This window comes from Camelina sativa, chromosome 10, assembly GCF_030686135.1.
Source record: "Camelina sativa cultivar CO46 ecotype springtype chromosome 10, ASM3068613v1".
NCBI lineage: Eukaryota > Viridiplantae > Streptophyta > Magnoliopsida > Brassicales > Brassicaceae > Camelina > Camelina sativa.
Window position 1 is genome coordinate 10,005,233 of NC_141889.1, and position 22,244 is coordinate 10,027,476.

Sequence of the window (22,244 nt, forward strand, 5' to 3'; positions counted from 1 at the left end):
CAAATCGTCAAATCCTTCTTCTTCTCCTTTTTTTTGTGAATTTTTTTTTTTAATCCGTTAACTGATCTTTCCTATTTTCCACTGGTAGGTGTTTTCAGAAAATAAAATCACGAACAATAAATGCAATGTTTTATTTGGAGTGGTATATTGTCAACTGAATAGACAATTATAAAATAAATATTCCGCTTTTGTTCTTTTAGAAATTATTTATGAAATATTATAAAATACATTTGGGTTAAGAATTTAGACGATTAGACAAAACTTGGAACTAATTTAATTTCTATCAGGAGGATTGGAACATAGGACAATATATTTATAGAAACTTTGTTGCCACCACTATTTAGAAAAGAGAGAACAATCTTATTACAAGCTTTCGTATTTATTATATAGTATATACATGAATACATCGACCACAACCAAACTACGTATCCACTTCAATAAAAATGTATAAAAATGTAACAACATCACTATTCGTTTAGTATCGGTTGTAAGTAACGTAGTTAAGCACTTAATTATTCTATTAAACTACTATAGTTAAAGCTGCTTATTAAGGTCACTCTCCTTCACAAATAGACCGTGGAATCCGTACGGAACCCTGCGCGGCAACCTCACGGCGGCGACGATTTCAAGCTCCGGCGACTTCGCGTCCATCACCAGAAACTTCGATTCTCCAGTCACCTCATCGTGAACGTACGTCACGACGTAACCGTCATCCTCCTCCGCCTCCGGATCACTAGGATCCCTAGCCACGAAAAACGGCTCTCCGCCGTAACAACCAGGACCGTACATCCTACGCGCCACCGTGCAATCATCCCTATCTCCTTTAGACACGTCGAGCTTCACCACCCCGGAGATCTTCGGCATCGGATCACCAATCGCCGCGTAAACAAACCTGCTCCGCCTCCCGAGAAACGCCGGATTAATCACCGCGAAATCTAGATTCCTGGCCGAGATCGGATGACGTGACACGATCCCGGTGACGAGATCGATCCTCACCTTCTCGACCAAAGCGTGAACCAGATCCATCCTCTCCAAAGTATGCTCAATCGACATAATGTTCGGAGCGATCAAAACGACGGCGTTTCCGTCGTCTTCATCCCAAGCATTGATGGCGTGGATGATATTAAATCCAGGAACCTCAAACCATTTCATCTCCGATTCATCTCCGGCGTACTTCGGGATCACACCGAGCCTCGGTGTTTTGCCGTTGTCAGCACCGACCGGAGAACCACCTTCGAGAACAAAATCCATCGGATTCGTCCTCATCCCGAGCTGGATCTCAGCGAAAATCGCGTTGCGTTTCGTAATCGCGAAGTCGTGGAGAAACGACGGAGACGTCATTGAGAATATCGGAACGTCTCTCTGTTTTCTCCCGGCGGAATCAAACCGGAAATACGTTAAAAACGGTGGAACCGGACCGTACCGGAATGCGAATGTCTCTCCGGTTATTGGATCGGTTTTAGGATGAGCTGTCATACTCATCGCTAACTTCCCGTCGAAATCGTGCCGTCCGATCGTTTCTATATCTCCTGACTCTGTTAATCGTACGGTGTAGGGTAAATCAGATTCACCTAAAGCGAAGAGACGGTTACTGAAGAAAGCTAGACTCGTATTAGCCAAACCAATGCCGTTAACCGGATTAAACTGTCCGGTTAAAACTCTAACCGCAGATAAAGCTCCACGAGCAACCGACGCGGTTACGCCGTTGAAACCGGAGAACACGTTAGGCATAACCGGAGCTCCGGTTTGTTTCTCGACGTTGTATTTATAAGTCTTGACGTATCTGCTACAGAGTGTTGCTTTACCATCGTTGATCCGAATCGCGTGAAGCATACCGTCTCCGTCGAAGAGGTGGTAAGGACCACGAGGGAGGAACTGTGGATTCGGACCGTTACGGATGTAAGCGCCGTTAAGCGACGGCGGAAGAGAGCCGTGGATGATTTCACAGTCTGTAGGAGGAAGCTCGTCGAGGACAGGAGCGAAGTTGTCGGAGAGAACGTGTTTTGGATCGACTGAAGGACGTGACGGTGGATCGATGAAGGTGTTGATAACATCTTCGACGGTGGTGAAGAGAGATGTTGCGAGGTTCATTTGTGGTCGGGGTTTTGCCGGAGATGATGAGAGTGATGTGTGAAGGTTGGTTCGGTTGTGGAGTGTTTTAGGTTTGCTACTAGTACGACGGTGATCATTGCTGTCGCTTGGGTTAGTGATGGGAGAACGTTCTTCGACGACAGCGGAGTTGATACGGAGGAGACGGGGAGAAGAAGATGGGCGGCGAAGAGAAGAGTGATGAAGAGAGAATGTGGAGATGAAGGAAGAAGAAGAAGAAGAAGAAGAAAGAGAGTCCATTGCTCTCTACTTTTTTGTGTTTTAGTTGCTTTGCTTCCACGTTTAAGGCTGTGAAGGATGATGATGAGTGTGTGTTGTGGTGGGGCTATTTATTGAGTTATGAAAATGAAAAATCAAGCAATTGTTTTCTTGTGAAACTAAGATTTTTTTTTTTTTTATGTGAAGCTAATATTTATTTGGTTTGTTGGTTATTCTTATGTGAAGTTCTGATCTTCAATAATAATTTGTCTCTATTCTTATTTTCGCATACGTTTTTATTATTCTCCGTAATATCAGAAGGATTATCCTGTATTTTATGTGACAGCAAAATTATTCGTCAAATTTGGATTGATTGATTTGTCAAAATATAAGTTTCTGAAGCTAGGATAAAACCTAATAATATTTTTATTAGTAATTTTACTCATAATATTATTTTATTAAATTTGATAGTTTTTCTAGGTTGCCCACATTTGATATTTTGGTTGTCAATTTTCCTTTTCGTCAAAGAATTAAAACTATATATATTTTTTGTTCAATGTTATTTTCTTACATTTTTTTTTTGTTTTTTTTGACCGCATACATATATTTTTTTTTTTTTTTTGTCAACGCATACATTTCTTATTTGTTCATAATAACATATGTGAAATTTGAATCATTCGAATGATTGCTTCCATCCATAGGTCTAAATACTTTTTAAATATATATCATCAAACATCAATAGTTCAAGAACCGTGTATATTTTTGGACATTCTAGTACAATGATATAAACGATTATAAACAAACATGTGAAATGCATGGAATCTTGTAACTATTCATAAACTCTATAAAACTATGTTCATGCATGTGGTCCGATTGTTGATCAAAATGAAAGCTCAGTAAGGCTAAGACTGACCTACAAATGTGGAAACTATAACAAACTCCTAATATGTAACTTGTAGTCGATAACTCGATATATTCGGTCGCTTTGGTCGGGGTTCAGTATATAACAATTAATTTTGATAACCCTGTATATGTTGAGGCATATAGATGGTTCAGAGTGCACAATCATCAAAAATATACGAAAAGAGAGAATGACAAGTAATGGGTACATGTGTTGCATATCTGAAATTGCCACTTTTTGGGTTTTATGCATGTAATTGCCATTGATGCATGCACAATTGTTGGGTGTTATCCATACGCTGTGTAAGATAACAATAATACCAAACTCAATTTAAGTTAACTTTTTAAGTGATTGATCAAAACTGTAACCGTTGTTTTTTTTTTTTCCTTTCTTTCTTTACAACCCCAACCAATCTTCTTAGCTTTTCAACAGAAAAAAAAAAGAAGTTGAAAAAGTTGAACTCGGCAAGATTATCGTGTTTGGTTTAATTGACTTTGAACCGGGCTTACTTTTTCGGTTTAAACCAAAGTAAAACCGTAAAATCATGTCTAAAATTCCATATCTCATTCGGTTTACTCGGTTCTTTACATGCCCGGTCACTAGACCATATCAATAGAATCGGCTCATCTGATAATTAAAAGTTTAAAACCTTGAAACATAAACAAATTTTTAGTCGGAGCCCCAAATCCATTAGATATGATCATAGAAAAGGTAAAGAGTTACAACAACAAGGGTTCCACTTCCATGTCTTCTCTCCTTAGTCCTTACAAAGGTTCTTCCAACACAACAAAGAAACAGAGAAAGAAAGAGAGCGTATTTACAAAGTGGAGTAGAGACAGTGAGAGAGAGAGAGAAGTCAAGGAACGGTCAAGCGATCAGAGCCAAGAGGCTTCAATGAAGATATTAGACGAAGGAGATGTAGTCTCTCTACAAATGGTTTCAACACAGCTTCTTCTTCAGGAGGAACAAAGGCCAAACATATGCTCAGCTCTTGTACCGCCTCTCCATATTGCCTGCTCCATAATAAACCATATATACCAACAACAATTCAAGATCTTTTGTTTTGATCAAACTAAACCGACCAATTTACAGAACAGGGACAAGCAACAAAAGAACCATTCTTTGTAAGGATTTAAATCTATTACCTTTCGTAGTACAGCATCATACCAAGGTCTCTGCGAAGTACCCAGTTATGAGGTTGCAAAATCAACAACCTTTCTGCAGCCGCTATAGCCAACCTTTTGATCAGCAGAAAACGTATGTTAGGCCGAGACAAATTGCAAAAACTTTCTTCTTTCAAGTTTTTTACCTAAGCTCTTGAGGCCGCAGTAATGGGCAATTAGAACTACTGATGTTGTTAAGTTGACTAAGAGGAGAAGTCAGCATTAGTCCAGGGGATGACTTCGTCGCACGTCTCCAGTGAAGTCTCTGCAAATAATCAAACGACAAAATAGAATCTTTCAATATGAAATCTTTTGGAGTTCAAGATTTGTACTTTAGCTTTAGGTGATAAGGACTTACAATCAAATTGGCAAGAGCAATCCCAATAATGTCTCTGTTTGTTGCGATGTCGAGGTCTTTAAGTGACTTTGCGGTTAAGTCTGATGCCATTGATCCAGGATCATCAACGCAGCTTCCATTGACAATAGAGAACAAGCTCTGTCCTGAAGTTACTTTAAAGAGTTCCTCAGGATACTCCGTTTTAGGCCAAATCAGAAAATCTTCCCCAACAGGAGATCCAACAATTGGCACATCGAGGCGCTTACAAACTTCAATGTATATTACACTAATCAGAAATGCTGCACATGGAAGAAAACCAAATCAATTAAAGATCAAAGACAACATATGAGAAAAAAAAAAAAAAAAAGGAGAAACTCTGATTGGGAAAGCCTAAAGATGAAACTATTTACCAGTGCTGCTTCTACAGTTAAGTACAGAGTGAAGGTAGTAGTGTTCTGGGTCTAAAGTAATAGATGTCCTCTTGAAGCCTCTCAAACCGAAAAGAACTGCATTTACAGCTTCAAGAACTTGTACCATGTGGCAGCCGATGTCTCGTGAGACTAATTCTGCCTCTACGTCTTTGGCAATTGCATCTATTTTACTCAACCAGTCAGATACACTCTTTTCATCTAACTGCAATAGCTCCTCAGAATCTGACTCACTTGAATCAGATTGATCTTGGACACTTTCCCTCTCGTTCATGAGTGACTGAGCGTCCCTCTTTCGGTTAAAAGCCATGTAGGCTTCATCTTCAGCAGCAATGTAGAACAGAACCTGTGAGTCCATTTCCATAAGTAAATGAGCAAAAGCTTCAGGGATATAAGTAACATATACAGAAACTTCAACAAACTGTGTTATTTCTCAAATCATCAGAACCAACTATGGCAAGGGTCAACAAAACCAGAGTCATATCATGTTCAGTAATGGTCTGAAGCAAGTCACCAAGAGTCAGGGATTATACCTTAAGAAGAGAAATTTCTTATATACCTTTGCAATCGAAATTTCACTGTCTTTCGATTGGATAGAGATCTCTCGAGCAAACATTTCTCTGGCTGACTTAGTGACCTGTAAATTAAGTAAATCAAGAAACAGCAACATGAGCAAACCTTATAATAACAATCCATATGAAAAGCAAACAACATCAACAACAATTATCTGATCAGATATCATCAGTCACTACATAGATATCACTATTGCTGATCCAAGATCCAAGGAAGAACCATATTATGGATTTACAAAATTGAACCTCTTGGTAAGTTTTGGGTCTTGGTGAGTCTTTATTAAGCTGACAGAGAAAGAGAGGGTAAGCAGAAGAAGCTGAGGCAGTCCTATTCCGAGGAAAAGGGATCTTCTTTTCAATTCCAGTCCAAGAACAAGGACGACGACGTTGATCATGATCATACCTGATGATCGTTAAACAACATAAACCCATGAATCCCAAACGCAGTCTCATACCACAAAACTCCGAATTTCTAAACATTTTTTTTTCCAATACAAGCGATAGAAGAGACTTAAGTAAATCACCTGAGAGTAGTAGTATGATGACCAAATCCAACAAATCTGGAAGCTGGTGAAGAAGACGCCGTCATAGTCATCATAGCTGAAGCAGAGCCCAAAAGAGCAAACGAAGATGATCCACACAACATTTTTGTTTCTTTGATGGGGAGAGAGAGACGAAACAGAGAAAGGTTTTTTTTTTCAAAGATGAAAAATTTCGTATCGAGATTTGGAAAAAGATTGAAGTTTTATAAACAAGAAGAAGAATCTTCAGAGACGATGATGATGAGAGAAGAAACGAAAGAAGAAGAAGAAGAAGGTTTGTGAATACTACAATTCAAAGTCATGGATATGGCGTCTGGATAATCACTTCCAGCTAAAGAATAATCTGAGAATCTACAAGGAGTAAAGCAATTGCGCAAGTACAATCGAGATTTACCCAGTTCCATATCAAGCAAATGCGATTGAATTTTTTAAAAATGGAAGCTTTCTTCTGATTCTTTCCCCAAAAAAGACGATTCCTTTAAGCCAAGAAAGTGGAGAAAACAGAGGAGGAGGAGGAGAGAGGTTGGAGCATTGTTGTATTCTGGGTGAAGAAGATTCGATGTGGGTTTTAGAGAAGGAATCTAGGGTTTTTTATATCAGAAGACAGAAGGATCTCTTCTCTTTGAGTAAGTTCTCTCTCTCTCCTTCTGTGGTGGTGATAATGGCGGATTTGGTAAAAGGAAGATAGAAGAAGAGGTTTTAAAAAAGGATGATGACAACACTTGTTGCACAGTTACATATTATAAATTAATATTCTAAAGATTTCCTAAAAGTTTTTTCTTTCTTTTTCTAAAAGATTATTTTTGCCTCCTTTGTGCGTTACTATATTTTTTTGGAAAAGATATACGTATATGATAACTAAAATTACTCAATTTTTTTACTTGTTTTACCACAATTTTGATAATTTTAATTATTTTACCAATGATAAGGAAATTGGTAAAAAAATATTATTGGAAACTTTGATTGGAAAAAAAGTGTAAAAGTTTGTTTTGTTATTAATTTACTTATTTTCATGTTTACATATTAACAATTTTTAATTTTTTATAATTTGATGTTTATAAATTCGTAAATTGCACAGTAATTTTTTTTTTGTCTGACGCCAAAAAAAAAACATGAAACAACAAAATTATACAACCAAAGGAAAAATATTGCAAAAGTAAAAACAGAAATAAAGCGAGAATCACGAGAACACATATCATATGCATGAAACAGCCCTATATTTAAGCATCCAAAAAACTTCACTGACAAAAAATGTGGAAATTTTAAATTTTTAACACCTGGAGTATTTTTCAATACATCCGTTATGAAATTACGGAATGTGCCAATAAGCGTTCCGAGTTTTGTTCCATAGTTAGTAACAGTGCCATAATCCATAGTATACTAATTAAGAAGGAAGTAGGTGCTTGATGATAAACTGTTACTATTTACTAACCACAGCAAAAATATTCATCTCCAGAGTAGAGCTAGTTTCTCAGGTGAGAAAAGATGATGAAATAAGATTATATTTTCTCTATTAGTTAGTGTCCTCTGAAAGAAAAGATGATGAAATAAGATTATATTTTAGTGGTTTGTTTTTGTCCAAAAAAAGAAAAAGAGTTTTAGGGGTTTGTAACTTTGTATTAACATCGTCATGTTCAAATTTGATAATACATGTGTGTGCATAGTTCTTAGATACATATAAAAAACCATGTATATATACTCAGATCTTAATTTAGAACTATATATTTAGTCATACAAACGGCTCTATATATTTCTCTCGTATTAAAAGTCACATATTTTTGTCCTAATTAATTCAATTATTTAAATTATCTTAAGTTTTGGTCCGGAATATCTCTTAGATTCCTCAAAAGTCGAACCTACATAATTGTAAACTTTTCCCTTTTCCGCCAAACCTATTAGATAATTTAATTAGAAAGATATTTTTGATTAGGTCGATAACTTTTATGTGGTTCTGAATTGAGTTAATTGGACTTTTGATAAGTTATTTAAACATAATTATCAAAATGATAATTAGAATGATAATTACAAAGATAATTTTCTTTTCCTTTTTTGCTATTCAACAGTTTTATTAATTATATTTGCTGCCATTGTACTTTTTTTTCTCCCAATTTCTTGATTTTTCAAATAATTATTGATATATTTTTTTTATAGAAAATTTCGTAGATACACAAAATCTATTTTTTCTTTACAATTTGATATGAAATTTGTTTAATAATTTTTAAATATATTAAAATACATCTTTTGTATCCGTACATATTTTTAAGTGTACAGATGTTTATACACCTTATTAAGTGTAAAAATGTTTGTACACATTATTAAGTGTATTGATGTCTGTACACCTTTTAAGTGTACAGATGATTAGACACAAGTGTACAGATGTTTGTACACATTATTAAGTATACATATGTAATTTTTACAAAACCATTGCAGTATACACATTTGAAACTCTAAGTTTTAAACAAATTACATTTGTACACTTAATAATATGTACATACATATGTACACTTAATAAGGTGTATAAACATCTGGACACTTAAAAAAGTGTACGGGTACAAAAATATAAAAAAATATTTAATATTGTCAAATAAAATCATCAAACAAAATGCATATCAAATTATCAAGAAAAAAACATAGATTTTTTTTATGTGGAAAAAATTTGGAAACAAAAGATATATTAATAAATATTTGAATAATTATAAAAAGATGAATGTGATGAAAAAAAAAAGAAAAAAAATCTAAAAACAAGGAGACCCTTATTTGTAATTTTGCACATTTGGATCCAACATTACATTTTCTCTATCTCACACCATCTCTATTACACACAGTATATACGGGAGATTTTTTTAGTTTTAAATAGTAATTGTACTGTAAAATCTATTTTGTTTCCAAAATGTATTGTTTTGCTAAGAAATCCTTCTGAATTTGATACATTGGATTTTGGAACTGTTCTTAATTTAGTTAAATTTTAATTAGGACTATCTTCCCATAACATAAGCATATATTCATCCCATAAAGAAAACTGGATAATGTAGCCGCTTGTCTTTATACTTTTTATAAGAGTTATTTGTCTACTTAACTTTTATATTTTGAAAGTGGATTACTTACTTTACATGAGATTCGATTCTGATAAACGAATCTAATGAAAATTACATGAAACTGAGTATGAGATAAACCAATAATAGTTTATGCTTACTTGTTTTTTCTTCGCACAAAACTTCTTTTTTGTTTTTCCTCTATAATTTCTGTCTTTTTTTTATAGATATTATCATATTAATATTATGGAGATAGTAAGTGGATGATAACCTCATCCAGAACGATTGGTAGGAGTACGGCACAATCAAGTATGTATATAATGGAAGTATAAACAATGGTATGTATCTAATTATAACAAGTATGTATATAAAAATTAAATGGATTTCACGTACGTAACTACACAACCAAAACGCGAGAAGAAAATACACTTTTATACATACGATAAACTAATAGTATTTAATGTTACGTTTACCTAGTTTTGGATACTTAATTTTTCTTAACCAGATTCATATAATCATAATTGTTGTTTATGAATATATTTTTGTTGTTAGAATAAACGACTCTACGTTAATCATAGAATTATGTATGTTTGAATCGCGAAATGTTAAAAGTAACATACACATTTCACATTTTCTTTTAGAAATTGTAGTTTGAATATAACGATCGTGACTTATTTACGTTATTAAGTGACGTTAAAAATGGAACATTACTATTGGGAATCCTGACGTTTAAAAGACTAAATCAAAATATCAAATTGAAAGGAGTGCTTGTCCCACATGACGATGGCTGATTGGCAATAATGGCAGTTATTAGTATTATAAGTTGTACAGTTTTGAATTTTTATCAAGCACAAAAATTTGATTAAAAATTTTACTCTCAGCTTTTTTATACAACTCTTTTTTACAATTTTGCATCTCAGCTTTTTTATATAACTTTTATGTACAACTCTTTCTTATAATTTTGCACTATTCCGTAAAAACTTACAGCTTTTTGTATAACTTTGACTATATTACCAATCAGACCAATATTTAATGTTTATATTGAGTACTAGTTTTTCAAAATGCTTTAATGTTTATATGTTTTTTTTGTCAAATAATATCTATATTATATCAATTATATATTATGTATAGAGTGGAAACGTAGGGCTTCGTATCCGTGTGGAATTAGCTACGATATCCCAAACTCCATTATCCATATCTTATATGCTGTGTGTCAATTTGACAAAAAAAAAAAAAATGTTGTGTGCCAATTATTTGTTTTGTCTGACCTTTTGATTGGAGTTTATATTTTATTATATAAAGTAGACCATATATAATTGGAAGGATAACACGTATGTATGACTATGATGAATTGGCTGGTTCTGTGGATTATAGATTCGTTTTATAATAAAAACCTGGATATATTAATGTAATTATAAACACTGATTTCAGGCTGGTTTGTGATTCTTACTTCAAACTTTTTACATTACAGTTTTTACTAGGAATTGTTACCTAACAGGCGAATATAATTCTGCTTTAAATTATGGTACAAAAATGCACCGATCATAAGAAAGTTGAGCAGCCAAAAGACTATGAGAGTGTAGTTAGTGTAAGGTATGCAAGTTTTGCTCATCGAACGTCATTATAATTAGAGCAAGATGTTTCCAATATATATAATTTTAGTAATGATCGATCAATCATATGATATCACCGTACTACGCAGCACGCATCTAACTTCAATTATATGCAACTTGCTTTTATAATATTGTATAAATTCGGAAAGGACAAAATATTTTATGCTTTTATATGATCATCAGAAATCTATATATGTGTAAATATATTGATTTGAGGAACCTTCCCATGAAGATTGGACCTATACTTATTAGTATTACACTGGTCTCTCTTTTTCAAAGCTGGCGGTCTCATCCCTTTATCCTACGGCCTACCTAATATTTTTGTCCCATGAATTGCATCACATTGGATGGATAAATTAACTATTGGATATACTATATCGATTTACAGTATTTCCCAGTTTTATTATATAGTTTTCTGCCAAATATTTTTCACAAATAAAAAGTCTCGAATATTATTGTTTAAACACCACTACACAATGATAAATTGGTACCAGACCTATGTCATCATGTCATGTCAGCACTCTTGACCAAAATGTTTTTGATTTCACATTAGACATAACTCACGAAGTTTCAGTTTCGTGATATTATATTTTTGGTAGATTTGTCAATGTAAAATTATAAACTCTATATCTACTATCAATCCACGTCAATGTAAAATTATTAAACAACTAGATTAGAACCGCGGTACACCATGGGTAAATTATTTATAACTAAAACATTTAAATTATAAATTGTATTAATTGGTTTAATCTATTCTCTGATACCGATAATGTTAACAAAATAATGAAATGATGTTTTATCCGTGTAACAGAAAAATTAATGATATTTAAAATTTATATAATTATCGACAAACCCGTCCCGCTATATAACTCCTTCCTGAGATATTTTAACTCGCACTATATCATCTTAATTTTTAATATTTATTGTTTTGTATTATAAATATTAGATTGAGTTGATATATTATTTATTTATTAAGATTGTAACCATTTACATTTTATAAGATTGGCGCTTCTTATAAAGTTTAAATATTTATAATACTTAGAATTCTTAAAATAGTTGTGCATTTCTCATATTAGAAGTTTCGTAAAAGTTTAAATATATTATTAATATTTTAAAGGTCTTCTAACTTTTTTAAAAGTTGAAATATTTACAATATTTAATCTTTATAAATTTGTAACTTCATAAACGTTTGCCCAACTTTTTTAGGCGATGTGAGATATTGTACCCGTAAATTGATTAATATATGTCTATTTTAAAAAATTTGCATTACATCATTTGCAGGAAAAAATCACAATTTTTATTAACTAAATGTATTATAGAATAATTCAAGATAATTTAAATAAAAATTCAAATACAAATGTAAAGAAATCATATATTTATGTTTGAATGAGATAGATAGATTTCCTTATTTTTAAAAATTTTACCTATAATTAATTTTGAAAATTTTGGTAACTAATATTAAAGTTAATGCATTAAATGTAAAAACTTCCATAACCCATTTTTGAGCAAAAGTTGCAAATATAGATGACAAGAAAACACAACCAGATAATATAAGGAAACTAGACACTAGTGCACTCTCTCTCGGTTTGTCACAAGACTAGACATGAGTACGCCCTAAAAGGACAAATCCTAATGTGACATAATTTGACTTTACTATTGGCCTATAAGAGTTTTAAAAGACAATCTTAATGTACAAGTTAATATTGTTTTCCACAGTTATATATTTTTTAATTTCTTATGTTAACAACATGCATTATACAAAATTATGATAAACTATACAGTATGTTTTAGTCTATTAAATTTGTGAGTTATATAAATTGCTCAGCAATTAATAATTTGTATGATTTTTTTCATATATAAATATATGGTTTATGAAGTAACCAAAGGGCACATTAACACAATAATATACCTTTGAGCAGCTTTTTTTAATATATTTTGTACCATTTCGGCTTGCTATGTTTCGTAATTAAAGGTTCAAATGGTTGCAACGAATATAGAATCAAATGACCCGCGTAAGATGGGCTTAATTTGGGCCTAAGCTCAAAAAATTTACGCCAAAATCGACCCGTTTGGATATAGCCAAACCGCCATAGTTTACACAAGCTGAATAGAGGAGGAGGAGGAGTCGGCGGAGAATAGCACCGAGAAAGACGAAAATGGTAGGCGGAATCGGCGGTTCAAGAGGAGGAGGAGGAGGAGGAGCGTCAGCGGATCTTCACTCCGCGGCACGATCCGGTGATTTAGCGGCAGTTCAATCTATAATCAGCTCTAATCCGTTAGCTGTTAATTCTAGGGATAAGCATTCTCGGACTCCGTATCCTTTTTTTTTTTTTTTTTCCTCGGCAAAATCACTCGTCTTCGATTTTGATTCTGGTTGATTTGATCATGGGAAGTTTAAATTCTCTTGACTCGTTTCGTTTCTCTTATAATTGCTGAATGTTATTTGATACGGCCTTTAGTTAGGGTTCATGGCGAGCTCCCTGTGGTATCTATAGGCTTAGATAGGTAAGCACGATTATGCTGTGTACTTTATTTACATTACATGTTGATATAGCCTTACCTTCCCATTCTTTGTAGTATCAACCTATTGTTATTATGTTATATCATGCGATTGGAACCTGAGCATCGGCTTATACAACATTGCTCAATGTTATCAGGTCTTTCTAGGTTTTTAATCGTGAATACTTCCTTCACACATGAGCTATGAAAATGGCATATTTTATAAGGTTAGAGGATTACAGCTAGAGAGATTATAGATTTGACTTAGCTGGTTGTATGTCTGTTTCAGGAAGAGTAATCTACTTTTATTTTTTCCCTTGCATGACTTCGTTGTCTATTGCTTTGTCCTTAACATCATGATCTCTTGGGGAAAATAGACTACACTTAGCAGCATGGGCAGGCCATAACGAGGTTGTGAGTTATTTATGCAAGAACAAAGCTGATGTTGGCGCTGCAGCAGTAGATGACATGGGTGCAATTCACTTTGCTTCCCAAAAGGGGCATTTGGAAGTTGTGAGAACTCTATTATCCGTTGGGGCTTCTGTGAAATCTATCACTCGCAAGGGACTTTCACCTCTTCACTATGCTGCTCAAGGTTCTCATTTTGAACTCGTCAAGTATTTAGTTAAGAAAGGAGCAAATGTCAGAGCCACGACGAAGGCCGGGAAAAATCCAGCAGATGTTGCGAGTAATGCAGAAACCCAAAACTTCCTTGAAGAATGTGAGGAGCAGGCGAGGAAAGCTAAGGCAAACAATGAGAAAAAGACTGAAGAAGTGAAACCTGAGAGTTATAGCAATGAAGGAGATACCAAGGATCTGAAAAGAAAGGATTCTGAGGATGGAAATGAGGATGGGAAAGAAGAAGCTTCTCAGGTAGCTAAAAAGCCAAAAGTTACTCTTCCTCATCTTCAGGAGACTGATGACACAGAAGCTGATCAAGAAGAAGATACTGAGGAGCCAAATAATGTAACTTGTTCTAATCCATCAGAAGTATCTACTTAACTTGAGTTGTAAGATCCATTATATGACATAACTTTTGTTTGCTCGTAAAAGTGTGTAAAAGAATCCATCAGTTTCCATTTTAGAATTGGTAAAACAGATTGTGTTTTTAGGCTGTTCAATCAATCCTCAGACTTCAAAGCTGCTTCTCTGTATTGCTTTCTTTTGCTTTAAATGATTTAAGATTACATCACACAACTGTCTACGAATCATTACACCACTCACCGACTCTCTCTCAAGTAATGTGTTTTTCTAAGCCTTTGGAAAAAGAATTTTCAAGTATTGTCTAGCCATCCATCCGAGAACCGAGAAGTAAACAAGTACCAAACAAGCACGCTTCACTTGTACCAAGAGATTCACATTAGAAAACTGGTTCTTAACTGAACAACAAGCTTGAGGGAACCAAGATTTCGCATGCCTTAAGATCCGAACGATGAAGACTGTGATCATGGAAGTTGCGAAGCCAGAGACAATGCCAGCGATCACATCATATTTCCAGTACTTTGGTGTTGCTTCTCCATTAAGCCATGACTGTAAAAGCTTAGAGATTCTGGAAAGAAACCAATGAAAGAGGATGAATATCAATGCCAAGACAACTAGACAAGACTCAGAATCTAAGCAGACGATAGAACATTCGTATATGCTTTTTTCTTCATTACTCTCATATGTATAAAAATGAGAGAAAACATAAGAACTTACACAATAGAGTATTGTTTAACAATGTCAGTGAAAGAAAGATCATTAGCTGGGCAACCGAAAAAGCTATCCCGATAAAGCTTTATTTTAGGAATCCCTAATGTGTACCAGCAATCGTAAGTCTCATTCACCTGGACAAACAAAGATACCCCCATCAGAAACACAATGCTACAAAGAACAGCTAAACCAACTGATATCATCAAATCAGAGAGAAATCTATATGAACATGCCTTGAAGTTATCTTTGGTAAGCAAGGCAGCACCAAAGTTAGGTCTGCACTCAGGAGGAAGGGCTTCATTAGGTGCTTCTGAAAACGCTAGCCTTGTTTGACCCATCAAGTTATCTTTATACTCTACCTGTGAATGCCATGAAGTGATAATAAGAAAATCGCTCTACTTTGAAAACCAAAAGAGGAGATTTTGCTAAAATATGTTAAGACAACCTTGAAGACAGAAGCCCAATAGTAATCATACCGACATCTGAATTTATCTCTCTCAAAAGGGTAAAACACATGTTGTGCTTTGATGTTCAATAGTCCAATGCCACACACTTTAGAAGACCTAAGATCAACAGCTACATCAAAATGATACAACACAAGAAACCTATCAATCTTAATTGATGATGAACTCAATAGAATCAAAAGCTTTATTATAGAACTTACAGCTGGAAACAATTTTGCAGCGGGAATGAAGAGACGCGGAAGCAGAAGCAGAAAAAGAAGAATAAACCCACAATTCACCGATGAAAATCACAAAAAACCCTAATAGAAACGATAAGAAGACGAAGCTGATGATCGAGAAGACTATCACTGTACAGAATCGCAAAGCTAACGAAGACAAACTCCTCTTTTGCTTCTTTGCCGTCGTCGACGACGTCGTTTCGTCGGAATCCATTTTTAAAGCTTTCTTCTCCGGTGGGTGAGTTTTACTCAGAACAAAGAAATCAAAGATTCCATCTTTTCACGGTGATCTAGAAACGACGGTCACCGGAAAATCAAATCATACAGACTTTTTTTTTTAAATCGCTCCTCTCTTTATTTTTCTCCCCTTTCAGAGTCTTTGACTATGGTTGTGAAATAAATGCAATTAAAATTAATAAGAATGAATTTTCAGACAAGGTTGATCCAATGTGAATAGGAAAAAAGCCGTAAAAATCTTCAACTTATCATTTTCGTTGAATTAAAGCCCGAACTTTGTATATGGTGGAATATATATTGAACTATCCGTTGATATAACAATAAAACCTCGAACTTGTGTTGACCAGACCAATTTGAGCACCACATTAACTTACTAAACGCAGGAAATAAACACAGTTATGTCTCTGTTAGCATTATCCGTTAGCAATAAAACGACCGTCGTTTTAAACAAAACAGAAACCCCCAATTCTTAAATCCAATTTCTCTTTCTTAGAATCCTAAAAATTGAAAACCCCCAAATTCGATTCCTCTCTTCTTATTCTTCGATTCCTCTATATTTCTTCTTAGTTCCTCTTCCATTCTTCAATTCTTCTTCTAAATCGTTAAGTGATGGTGAATAAAAAGAAGCCTTCTAAACGAAAGAGGGTTGATGTCGAATCGACTGCTCTCGAATTGGCTGCTCCCGAAGCGACTAATGGTGAAGGTAATGCTCTTGTAGTGTGATGCTGCTGGTGATAAAAACCGTGAGGAAGTTAGTGAGGATGATTGTGAGGTTGTAGGCGACGATGATTGCGATGGTATCGGGCATGAAGATACTGGCGAAGCAGATAGAAATTGTGTTGGTTTAGAAGAAATTATTTGTGAAGACATGGCAAATCAGTTTGGAGAGGATGCGAGAGACGAGGAAGACTTGACTGATGCAGATAGTGGAGATGATATTTGGGATGAGGAGAAGATTCCAGATCGTTTATTAGATAGTGAAGACGAAGACAATGAAGATGGCGATAATCATGTCGATGCTGAAGAGATGCTGCATTTGGGGAAAACATTTAGTTCTCCAAATGATTTCAAGCTTGCTGTTTTGAGGTACTCTCTTAAAACTAGATACGACATTAAAATATATAGATCACAATCTTTGAAGCTTGGAGCAAAATGTACTTATGTTGACGAGAATGGTAAGTGTCTATGGAGATGCCACTGTGCTTATGATAAGAAGAAACACAAGATGCAAATATGAGGGTAAGCATAGATGTGTGAGGTCTGGTTACAGTCATATGTTAAAGAGAGGAACAATAACTTGGTTATTTTCAGAGAGGTTAAGAAAGAGCCCAAAGATTACCGCAAATGAAATGAAGGCAGAGATTAAGAGAGAGTACAGTCTGGAAGTTAGTGATGAACAATGCTCAAAGGCAAAATCAAAACTTAGGCGTGAAGCGAGTGCTAGTCATCAAGAACACTTTTCACGGATTTGGGATTATCAAGCTGAAATTCTTCAATCAAATGAAGGTTCAATCTTTGAGATTGAGACAATTCCAGGGCCAACCATTGGAAGCTTGCAACGGTTTTATCATTTATTTGTGTGTTTTAAATCAGAAAGAGATGCATGGAAGCAAACATGTAGACCCATATTAGGAATAGATGGTGCTTTTTTGAAATGGGATATAAAGGGACATCTATTAGCTGCAGTTGGAAGAGATGGAGACAATAGGATAGTCCCAATTGCTTGGACAGTGGTTGAGATTGAGAATGATGACAATTGGGACTGGTTTATGAGGTTGCTCTCTTCTAGTTTGGGTCTTGAGGATGGAAGCAGAATAGCTATACTGTCAAGGACGACAATGGGAACAACAAGCACTACAGAGGTAACATGCATCAGAAGGCTGGACATCATGGTTTCAATGCTCAAGTTAGGATGGAATGTTTTGGTGTGTTTTAGGACCAGAAACTTACTTATTTTGCGGATTTTAGACAATGAGTTATGTCTCTTTTGTTATCAAACCATGAATGATGTCTCTTTTGTTATTTACTAACTCTTTTATTATGAATGAACCATAACTATGAACCATCTCTAACTTTTCAAAGGAAACAAACTGATTTCATTACCAAACATACAAACCAACATACAAGTAAACAACAATAATAACCAAGAACAAACTTGGGTTGTTTTACATTACCAACCATAAGGTAAACAATTTAAATTGTTATTACACAAAGCCACAGAAAACACATTTTCCACAACAGTTTAAGCTTGCATATGTCTCTTTTCCTTTGCATTGCATCTTCCTTCAACTCTTGCATAGCAACATTAAGCTCATTTATCTCAGCTTTGGCTTTAACAATCTCGTTTGCCATGATTCCTAGTTTTGGTAATGAATCTTCAACTTCCTCATAGATAGCATCCTCCACCCACTTAAATAAGTGACCCTAATGCATAAACAAACAACATTACCATTACCATAACACACATAAACAACATAAAAAAAAACACCACAAGCTTGAGCCTACATCTTTCTTGCTTGTCCATACGGCCAGGATTATCTTGAGTTTTTGATGTAAATTTCAATACCCTTTCACCACATACACACTTTGAGGGCAATCCACGAACACCGATTATCACCGACGTCTCCGAGCTAGAACTCATAGTAATTGGAAGAATAAATCAAAATCTGATGAAAGTGAGAAGAATAAAGAGGTATCGAAAAGAAATAGAGACCAATCGAGAAGAAATAGAGAGAAATGTGGAGGTTTTCAATTTTTAGGGTTCTGAGAAATAGAGAATTGATTTACGATTTGGGGGTTTTCGTTTTGATTAAAACGATTTGTTTAACAGCTAACAGTGGTATTGTCAGAAACTTAACCGCGTTTGATCTGTCCGTTTAGTGACTTAACGTTGTGCTCAAATCGGCCGAGTCAACAAAAATATGAGATTTAAAAGGTAAGTCAACAAAAAGTTTGATATTAAATTCACCATATACAAAGTTGAGGCTTTGATTCAACGAAAATGATAAGTTGGGGCTTTTTATGGTTTTTTTCCCAATGTGAATGTGATGAAGATTGCTGAATCAGTAGTACACATGCCACGTGTTCCATATTATATGTTTATTTACTTCCCATTTTGGGCCTTAAACGGGCCTTGTATTTGGACTTTGAGTCTTTCGTAAAACATTCACGTCACCCATCATTCTACAAGATTTACGAAGCTTGCTTGAGAATTTTGAGAAAATGGCAAATCCGTAAATAAAACCAACTCGTGGCTCTCCGATTCGATTGCGATTTTCCAAATTCTTGAAACCCTATAGTTTTCCCTCTCAAAAGGAGCGTAAAGGTCCTACCTTTTCACCCAATTCTTCATCTTCTTCAACCTCTCTGGTCTCTGTATATTCAAACCAATCTGTTTCTTACCTCCCCAACGTTCCTCAATTTCGGATTCGTCCATAAAGATTCATCCTTTACCTCCTCGAATCGTGTTTGGGTGTGGTGGGTCAATCGATTCTCTAATTGCTTCCATCGATTACGCCAAGGTTCTTGGGTTTGTAAAGGCTTGAGTTTTTGTTCTGGGTAATTAATTTAGTCTGTAGGGTTTTTATATCTGTAAGACTGTAACGATGGAGGTAATTTTGACGGCTGGAGCAATCGGGAAAATAATAAGTGGAGAAGTGACGAGTGAGCAAGATATGATGCCGGTGCTACAAGTGACGGATTTGAAGCATGTTAAGGCTCTTCAAAATCCAACGAGTGAGAGGTTTAGGATGGTTTTATCAGATGGGACGCACTTGCATCAAGGAATGCTCGGAGCTGATCTGAACTATCTTGTCAAAGATGGTTCTCTTCAATCCGGTTCGATTGTTAGACTTACTCATTTCGTCGGTAGTATCGTCCAGCAGCGAAGGTGATTTTTTATCCAATTTGTGAGCTGTTGATCTCTTTTATCTGTGAACAAAGTTTTTGAAGTTAGGATATGATTTGTCTTTTATGTCAGGATTGTTATTGTTATGATACTAGAGGTGATAAAAACTAAGTCTGATATAATTGGGAATCCTGTTCCAATAAAGCCTAGTGATCAACGTGGAGCTGATTCTGGTATTAAGTTGAATACAACTGGTTCTGAGCAACAAGGTAGGGGTGAGTCTAGTGGTGTCCGTCAAGTAATCAATACCGAGACTGGGAGAAGTATTTCACCTCAAGTTGTTCAAAGGCAAGTGTTTGCTATTGGTTCTAGTGTTCCTGCATCAACACCTTCCACTCGAGCATTCAACAATCCGTCTGCAGGTCATGTAGCCCCTAGGCAGGACCATGGGCGTGACCCTCCAACCACTTATCCTCGCCAGCCTACTTATCAGCCTCAACCACCACCACCACTGTATGCAAACAGGGGACCAGTGGCAAGGAACGAAGCACCTCCTAGGATAATCCCAATTAATGGTCTTAGCCCGTACTCAGGTAGGTGGACAATCAAGGCCAGAGTCACGAATAAAGCAGAACTTAGGGAATACAGTAATCCCCGTGGGCAAGGGAAAGTGTTCAACTTTGATCTTCTTGATGCTGATGGTGGAGAAATACGTGTCACTTGTTTTAACGCTGTGGCTGATCAGTTCTATGACCAGATTGTTGTTGGTAATCTTTATCTGATTTCCAGGGGAAGTTTGCGTCCTGCCCAGAAGAACTTTAATCATCTTCCCAATGATTACGAGATCACGCTGGATAATGCATCAACTATAGTACAATGCTATGAGGAGGATGCTGCAATCCCGCGCCATCAGTTCCATTTCCGTACCATAGGTGATATTGAAAGCATGGAGAACAACAACATCATTGATGTAATTGGTATTGTGTCATCTATCAGTACTACTGTAGCAATAATGAAGAAAAACGGAACTGAAACACAGAAGAGATCACTTCAGTTAAAGGATATGTCTGGACGAAGTGTGGAGGTAACTATGTGGGGTAACTTCTGCAATGCCGAAGGACAAAAGCTGCAAAGTCTTTGTGATTCTGGTCGGTTTCCTGTTCTTGCTGTTAAGGCAGGCAAGATTAGTGAATTTAATGGAAAGGCAGTGAGCACCATTGGATCAAGTCAACTGTTCATTGATCCAGATTTTGTTGAAGCCCTGAAACTGAAGGATTGGTTTGAGAGAGAAGGGAAGAGTGTCCCTTGTATCTCCATATCTCGGGAGTTTTCCGGGAGTGCCAGAGTTGATGTTCGCAAAACAATATCACAAATTAAGGATGAGAAACTAGGGACCTCAGAAAAACCAGACTGGATCACAGTCAGTGCCACTATTATATACATGAAGTTTGACAACTTCTGCTACACAGCTTGTCCTATCATGAACGGTGATCGTCCGTGCAGCAAAAAGGTCACAAGCAATGGAGATGGCACATGGAGGTGCGAAAAGTGTGATAAAAGTGTTGATGAATGTGACTACAGGTATATATTGCAGCTCCAGATACAGGACCATACGGATATTACTTGGGTCACAGCATTCCAGGAGGCTGGTGAAGAGATAATGGGCATGTCTGCTAAAGATTTGTATCATGTGAAGTATGTAAATGAGGAGGAGGAACAATTTGAAAGTATCATCCGTAAGGTTGCTTTTACCAAGTACATCCTGAAGTTGAAGGTAAAAGAAGAAACATATGGCGACGAACAACGTGTGAAAGCAACAGTTGTGAAAGTGGACAAGGTAAACTATTCATCAGATACCATGACTATTTTAGATGCTATGGATAAACTCAGGAACAGAGAGGCAAGTTCTCTTCCCATAAAGCTAGAAGGATCTCATCACAGCGCTGAGGCAGTTAACACTAGTATTGGAAGCGCAGGAACCCGAGATCCCTCATCAGTCGAAAGAAGGGATTTTGGCTTACACGCACATCAATCGCGTCAACATGGGAATCAGTATAGTAGTGGTGCTACTAGCTGCAATGTCTGTGGAAACAGTGGTCATGTTTCTGCAAACTGTCCAAGCGTTAACGAACCACAAGGGCAGTACAGAGGCACGTCTGGGAGTTATGGAGGAGGACCAACTAGGCAACATGTTGGAAGCTACTGAGATTCACAATCATATCATCTGATGCTCTCACTCTTTTTTTTGTACACTTTTTGGTTTTGGCCCTTTTTGGTATTATGAACTAATGCGGGGCGTTTCTGAAGTCTTTTATTTATGAATAAAAGGTTCTTCTTTTTTTTTGGTTTATGAAATCAACAAACTCGTTTTTGTGATACCTTATTTAAGTTT

General features: G+C 35.7%; 5 protein-coding genes and 1 long non-coding RNA gene across 8 annotated transcripts; 2 read left to right on the plus strand and 4 right to left on the minus strand.

Moving 5' to 3' along the window:
• Window positions 1-339: 339 nt before the first annotated feature.
• Window positions 340-2,591, minus strand: LOC104718398 (putative carotenoid cleavage dioxygenase 4, chloroplastic). The gene has a single exon (XM_010436139.3). It carries the CDS (start codon window positions 2,347-2,349, stop codon window positions 535-537), a length of 1,815 nt encoding a protein of 604 aa, XP_010434441.1. The 5' UTR covers window positions 2,350-2,591; the 3' UTR covers window positions 340-534.
• Window positions 2,592-3,874: 1,283 nt separating this feature from the next.
• On the minus strand, window positions 3,875-7,432 carry LOC104718399 (uncharacterized). Of its 2 annotated transcripts, none has more exons than XM_087469503.1 (8): window positions 6,233-7,432; window positions 5,955-6,111; window positions 5,670-5,773; window positions 5,119-5,482; window positions 4,730-5,007; window positions 4,518-4,636; window positions 4,354-4,446; window positions 3,875-4,221 (listed from the first exon to the last, which is right to left on the minus strand). In XM_087469503.1, exons 4-8 carry the CDS (start codon window positions 5,444-5,446, stop codon window positions 4,065-4,067), a joined length of 975 nt encoding a protein of 324 aa, XP_087325629.1. In that variant the 5' UTR covers window positions 5,447-5,482; window positions 5,670-5,773; window positions 5,955-6,111; window positions 6,233-7,432; the 3' UTR covers window positions 3,875-4,064. The 2 variants fall into 2 exon arrangements, with proteins under 2 accessions (XP_087325629.1, XP_010434442.1); XM_010436140.3 differs by having other exon boundaries at window positions 5,696-5,773; window positions 6,233-7,041.
• Window positions 7,433-12,780: 5,348 nt separating this feature from the next.
• On the plus strand, window positions 12,781-14,534 carry LOC104718400 (uncharacterized). Of its 2 annotated transcripts, none has more exons than XM_010436142.3 (2): window positions 12,781-13,209; window positions 13,772-14,534. In XM_010436142.3, exons 1-2 carry the CDS (start codon window positions 13,052-13,054, stop codon window positions 14,394-14,396), a joined length of 783 nt encoding a protein of 260 aa, XP_010434444.1. In that variant the 5' UTR covers window positions 12,781-13,051; the 3' UTR covers window positions 14,397-14,534. The 2 variants fall into 2 exon arrangements, with proteins under 2 accessions (XP_010434444.1, XP_087325657.1); XM_087469531.1 differs by having other exon boundaries at window positions 12,996-13,400; window positions 13,553-14,534.
• On the minus strand, window positions 14,525-16,269 carry LOC104718401 (uncharacterized). Its single transcript, XM_010436143.3, has 5 exons — window positions 15,751-16,269; window positions 15,532-15,662; window positions 15,320-15,445; window positions 15,093-15,220; window positions 14,525-14,943 (listed from the first exon to the last, which is right to left on the minus strand). Exons 1-5 carry the CDS (start codon window positions 15,980-15,982, stop codon window positions 14,646-14,648), a joined length of 915 nt encoding a protein of 304 aa, XP_010434445.2. The 5' UTR covers window positions 15,983-16,269; the 3' UTR covers window positions 14,525-14,645.
• A 1,809-nt stretch (window positions 16,270-18,078) lies between these two features.
• Window positions 18,079-18,785, minus strand: LOC109126829 (uncharacterized). Its single transcript, XR_015568124.1, has 2 exons — window positions 18,511-18,785; window positions 18,079-18,429 (listed from the first exon to the last, which is right to left on the minus strand). It is a non-coding gene; the product is annotated as an uncharacterized LOC109126829 (long non-coding RNA).
• A 400-nt stretch (window positions 18,786-19,185) lies between these two features.
• Window positions 19,186-22,192, plus strand: LOC104718402 (replication protein A 70 kDa DNA-binding subunit E-like). The gene is made up of 2 exons (XM_010436145.3): window positions 19,186-19,894; window positions 19,985-22,192. Exons 1-2 carry the CDS (start codon window positions 19,611-19,613, stop codon window positions 22,056-22,058), a joined length of 2,358 nt encoding a protein of 785 aa, XP_010434447.2. The 5' UTR covers window positions 19,186-19,610; the 3' UTR covers window positions 22,059-22,192.
• The last annotated feature ends 52 nt before the right edge of the window (window positions 22,193-22,244 follow it).

What these genes read in the sequence shown, in the direction of transcription:
- LOC104718401 (XM_010436143.3), bottom strand. Translation starts at nt 15,982, where the DNA reads ATGGATTCCGACGAAACGACGTCGTCGACGACGGCAAAGAAGCAAAAG. An exon ending in ATTGGGCTTCTGTCTTCAAG is followed by an intron (nt 15,446 to 15,531) that starts GTTGTCTTAACA and finishes TGGCATTCACAG; the next exon opens with GTAGAGTATAAAGATAACTT. An exon ending in GTTAAACAATACTCTATTGT is followed by an intron (nt 14,944 to 15,092) that starts GTAAGTTCTTAT and finishes GTTTCTTTCCAG; the next exon opens with AATCTCTAAGCTTTTACAGT.
- LOC104718399 (XM_010436140.3), bottom strand. Translation starts at nt 6,354, where the DNA reads ATGTTGTGTGGATCATCTTCGTTTGCTCTTTTGGGCTCTGCTTCAGCT. An exon ending in TTGCTCTTGCCAATTTGATT is followed by an intron (nt 4,637 to 4,729) that starts GTAAGTCCTTAT and finishes GATTATTTGCAG; the next exon opens with AGACTTCACTGGAGACGTGC. An exon ending in ATGATGCTGTACTACGAAAG is followed by an intron (nt 4,222 to 4,353) that starts GTAATAGATTTA and finishes ATTATGGAGCAG; the next exon opens with GCAATATGGAGAGGCGGTAC.
- LOC104718402 (XM_010436145.3), top strand. Translation starts at nt 19,611, where the DNA reads ATGGAGGTAATTTTGACGGCTGGAGCAATCGGGAAAATAATAAGTGGA. An exon ending in AGTATCGTCCAGCAGCGAAG is followed by an intron (nt 19,895 to 19,984) that starts GTGATTTTTTAT and finishes CTTTTATGTCAG; the next exon opens with GATTGTTATTGTTATGATAC.
- LOC104718398 (XM_010436139.3), bottom strand. Translation starts at nt 2,349, where the DNA reads ATGGACTCTCTTTCTTCTTCTTCTTCTTCTTCTTCCTTCATCTCCACA.
- LOC104718400 (XM_010436142.3), top strand. Translation starts at nt 13,052, where the DNA reads ATGGTAGGCGGAATCGGCGGTTCAAGAGGAGGAGGAGGAGGAGGAGCG. An exon ending in GATAAGCATTCTCGGACTCC is followed by an intron (nt 13,210 to 13,771) that starts GTATCCTTTTTT and finishes TGGGGAAAATAG; the next exon opens with ACTACACTTAGCAGCATGGG.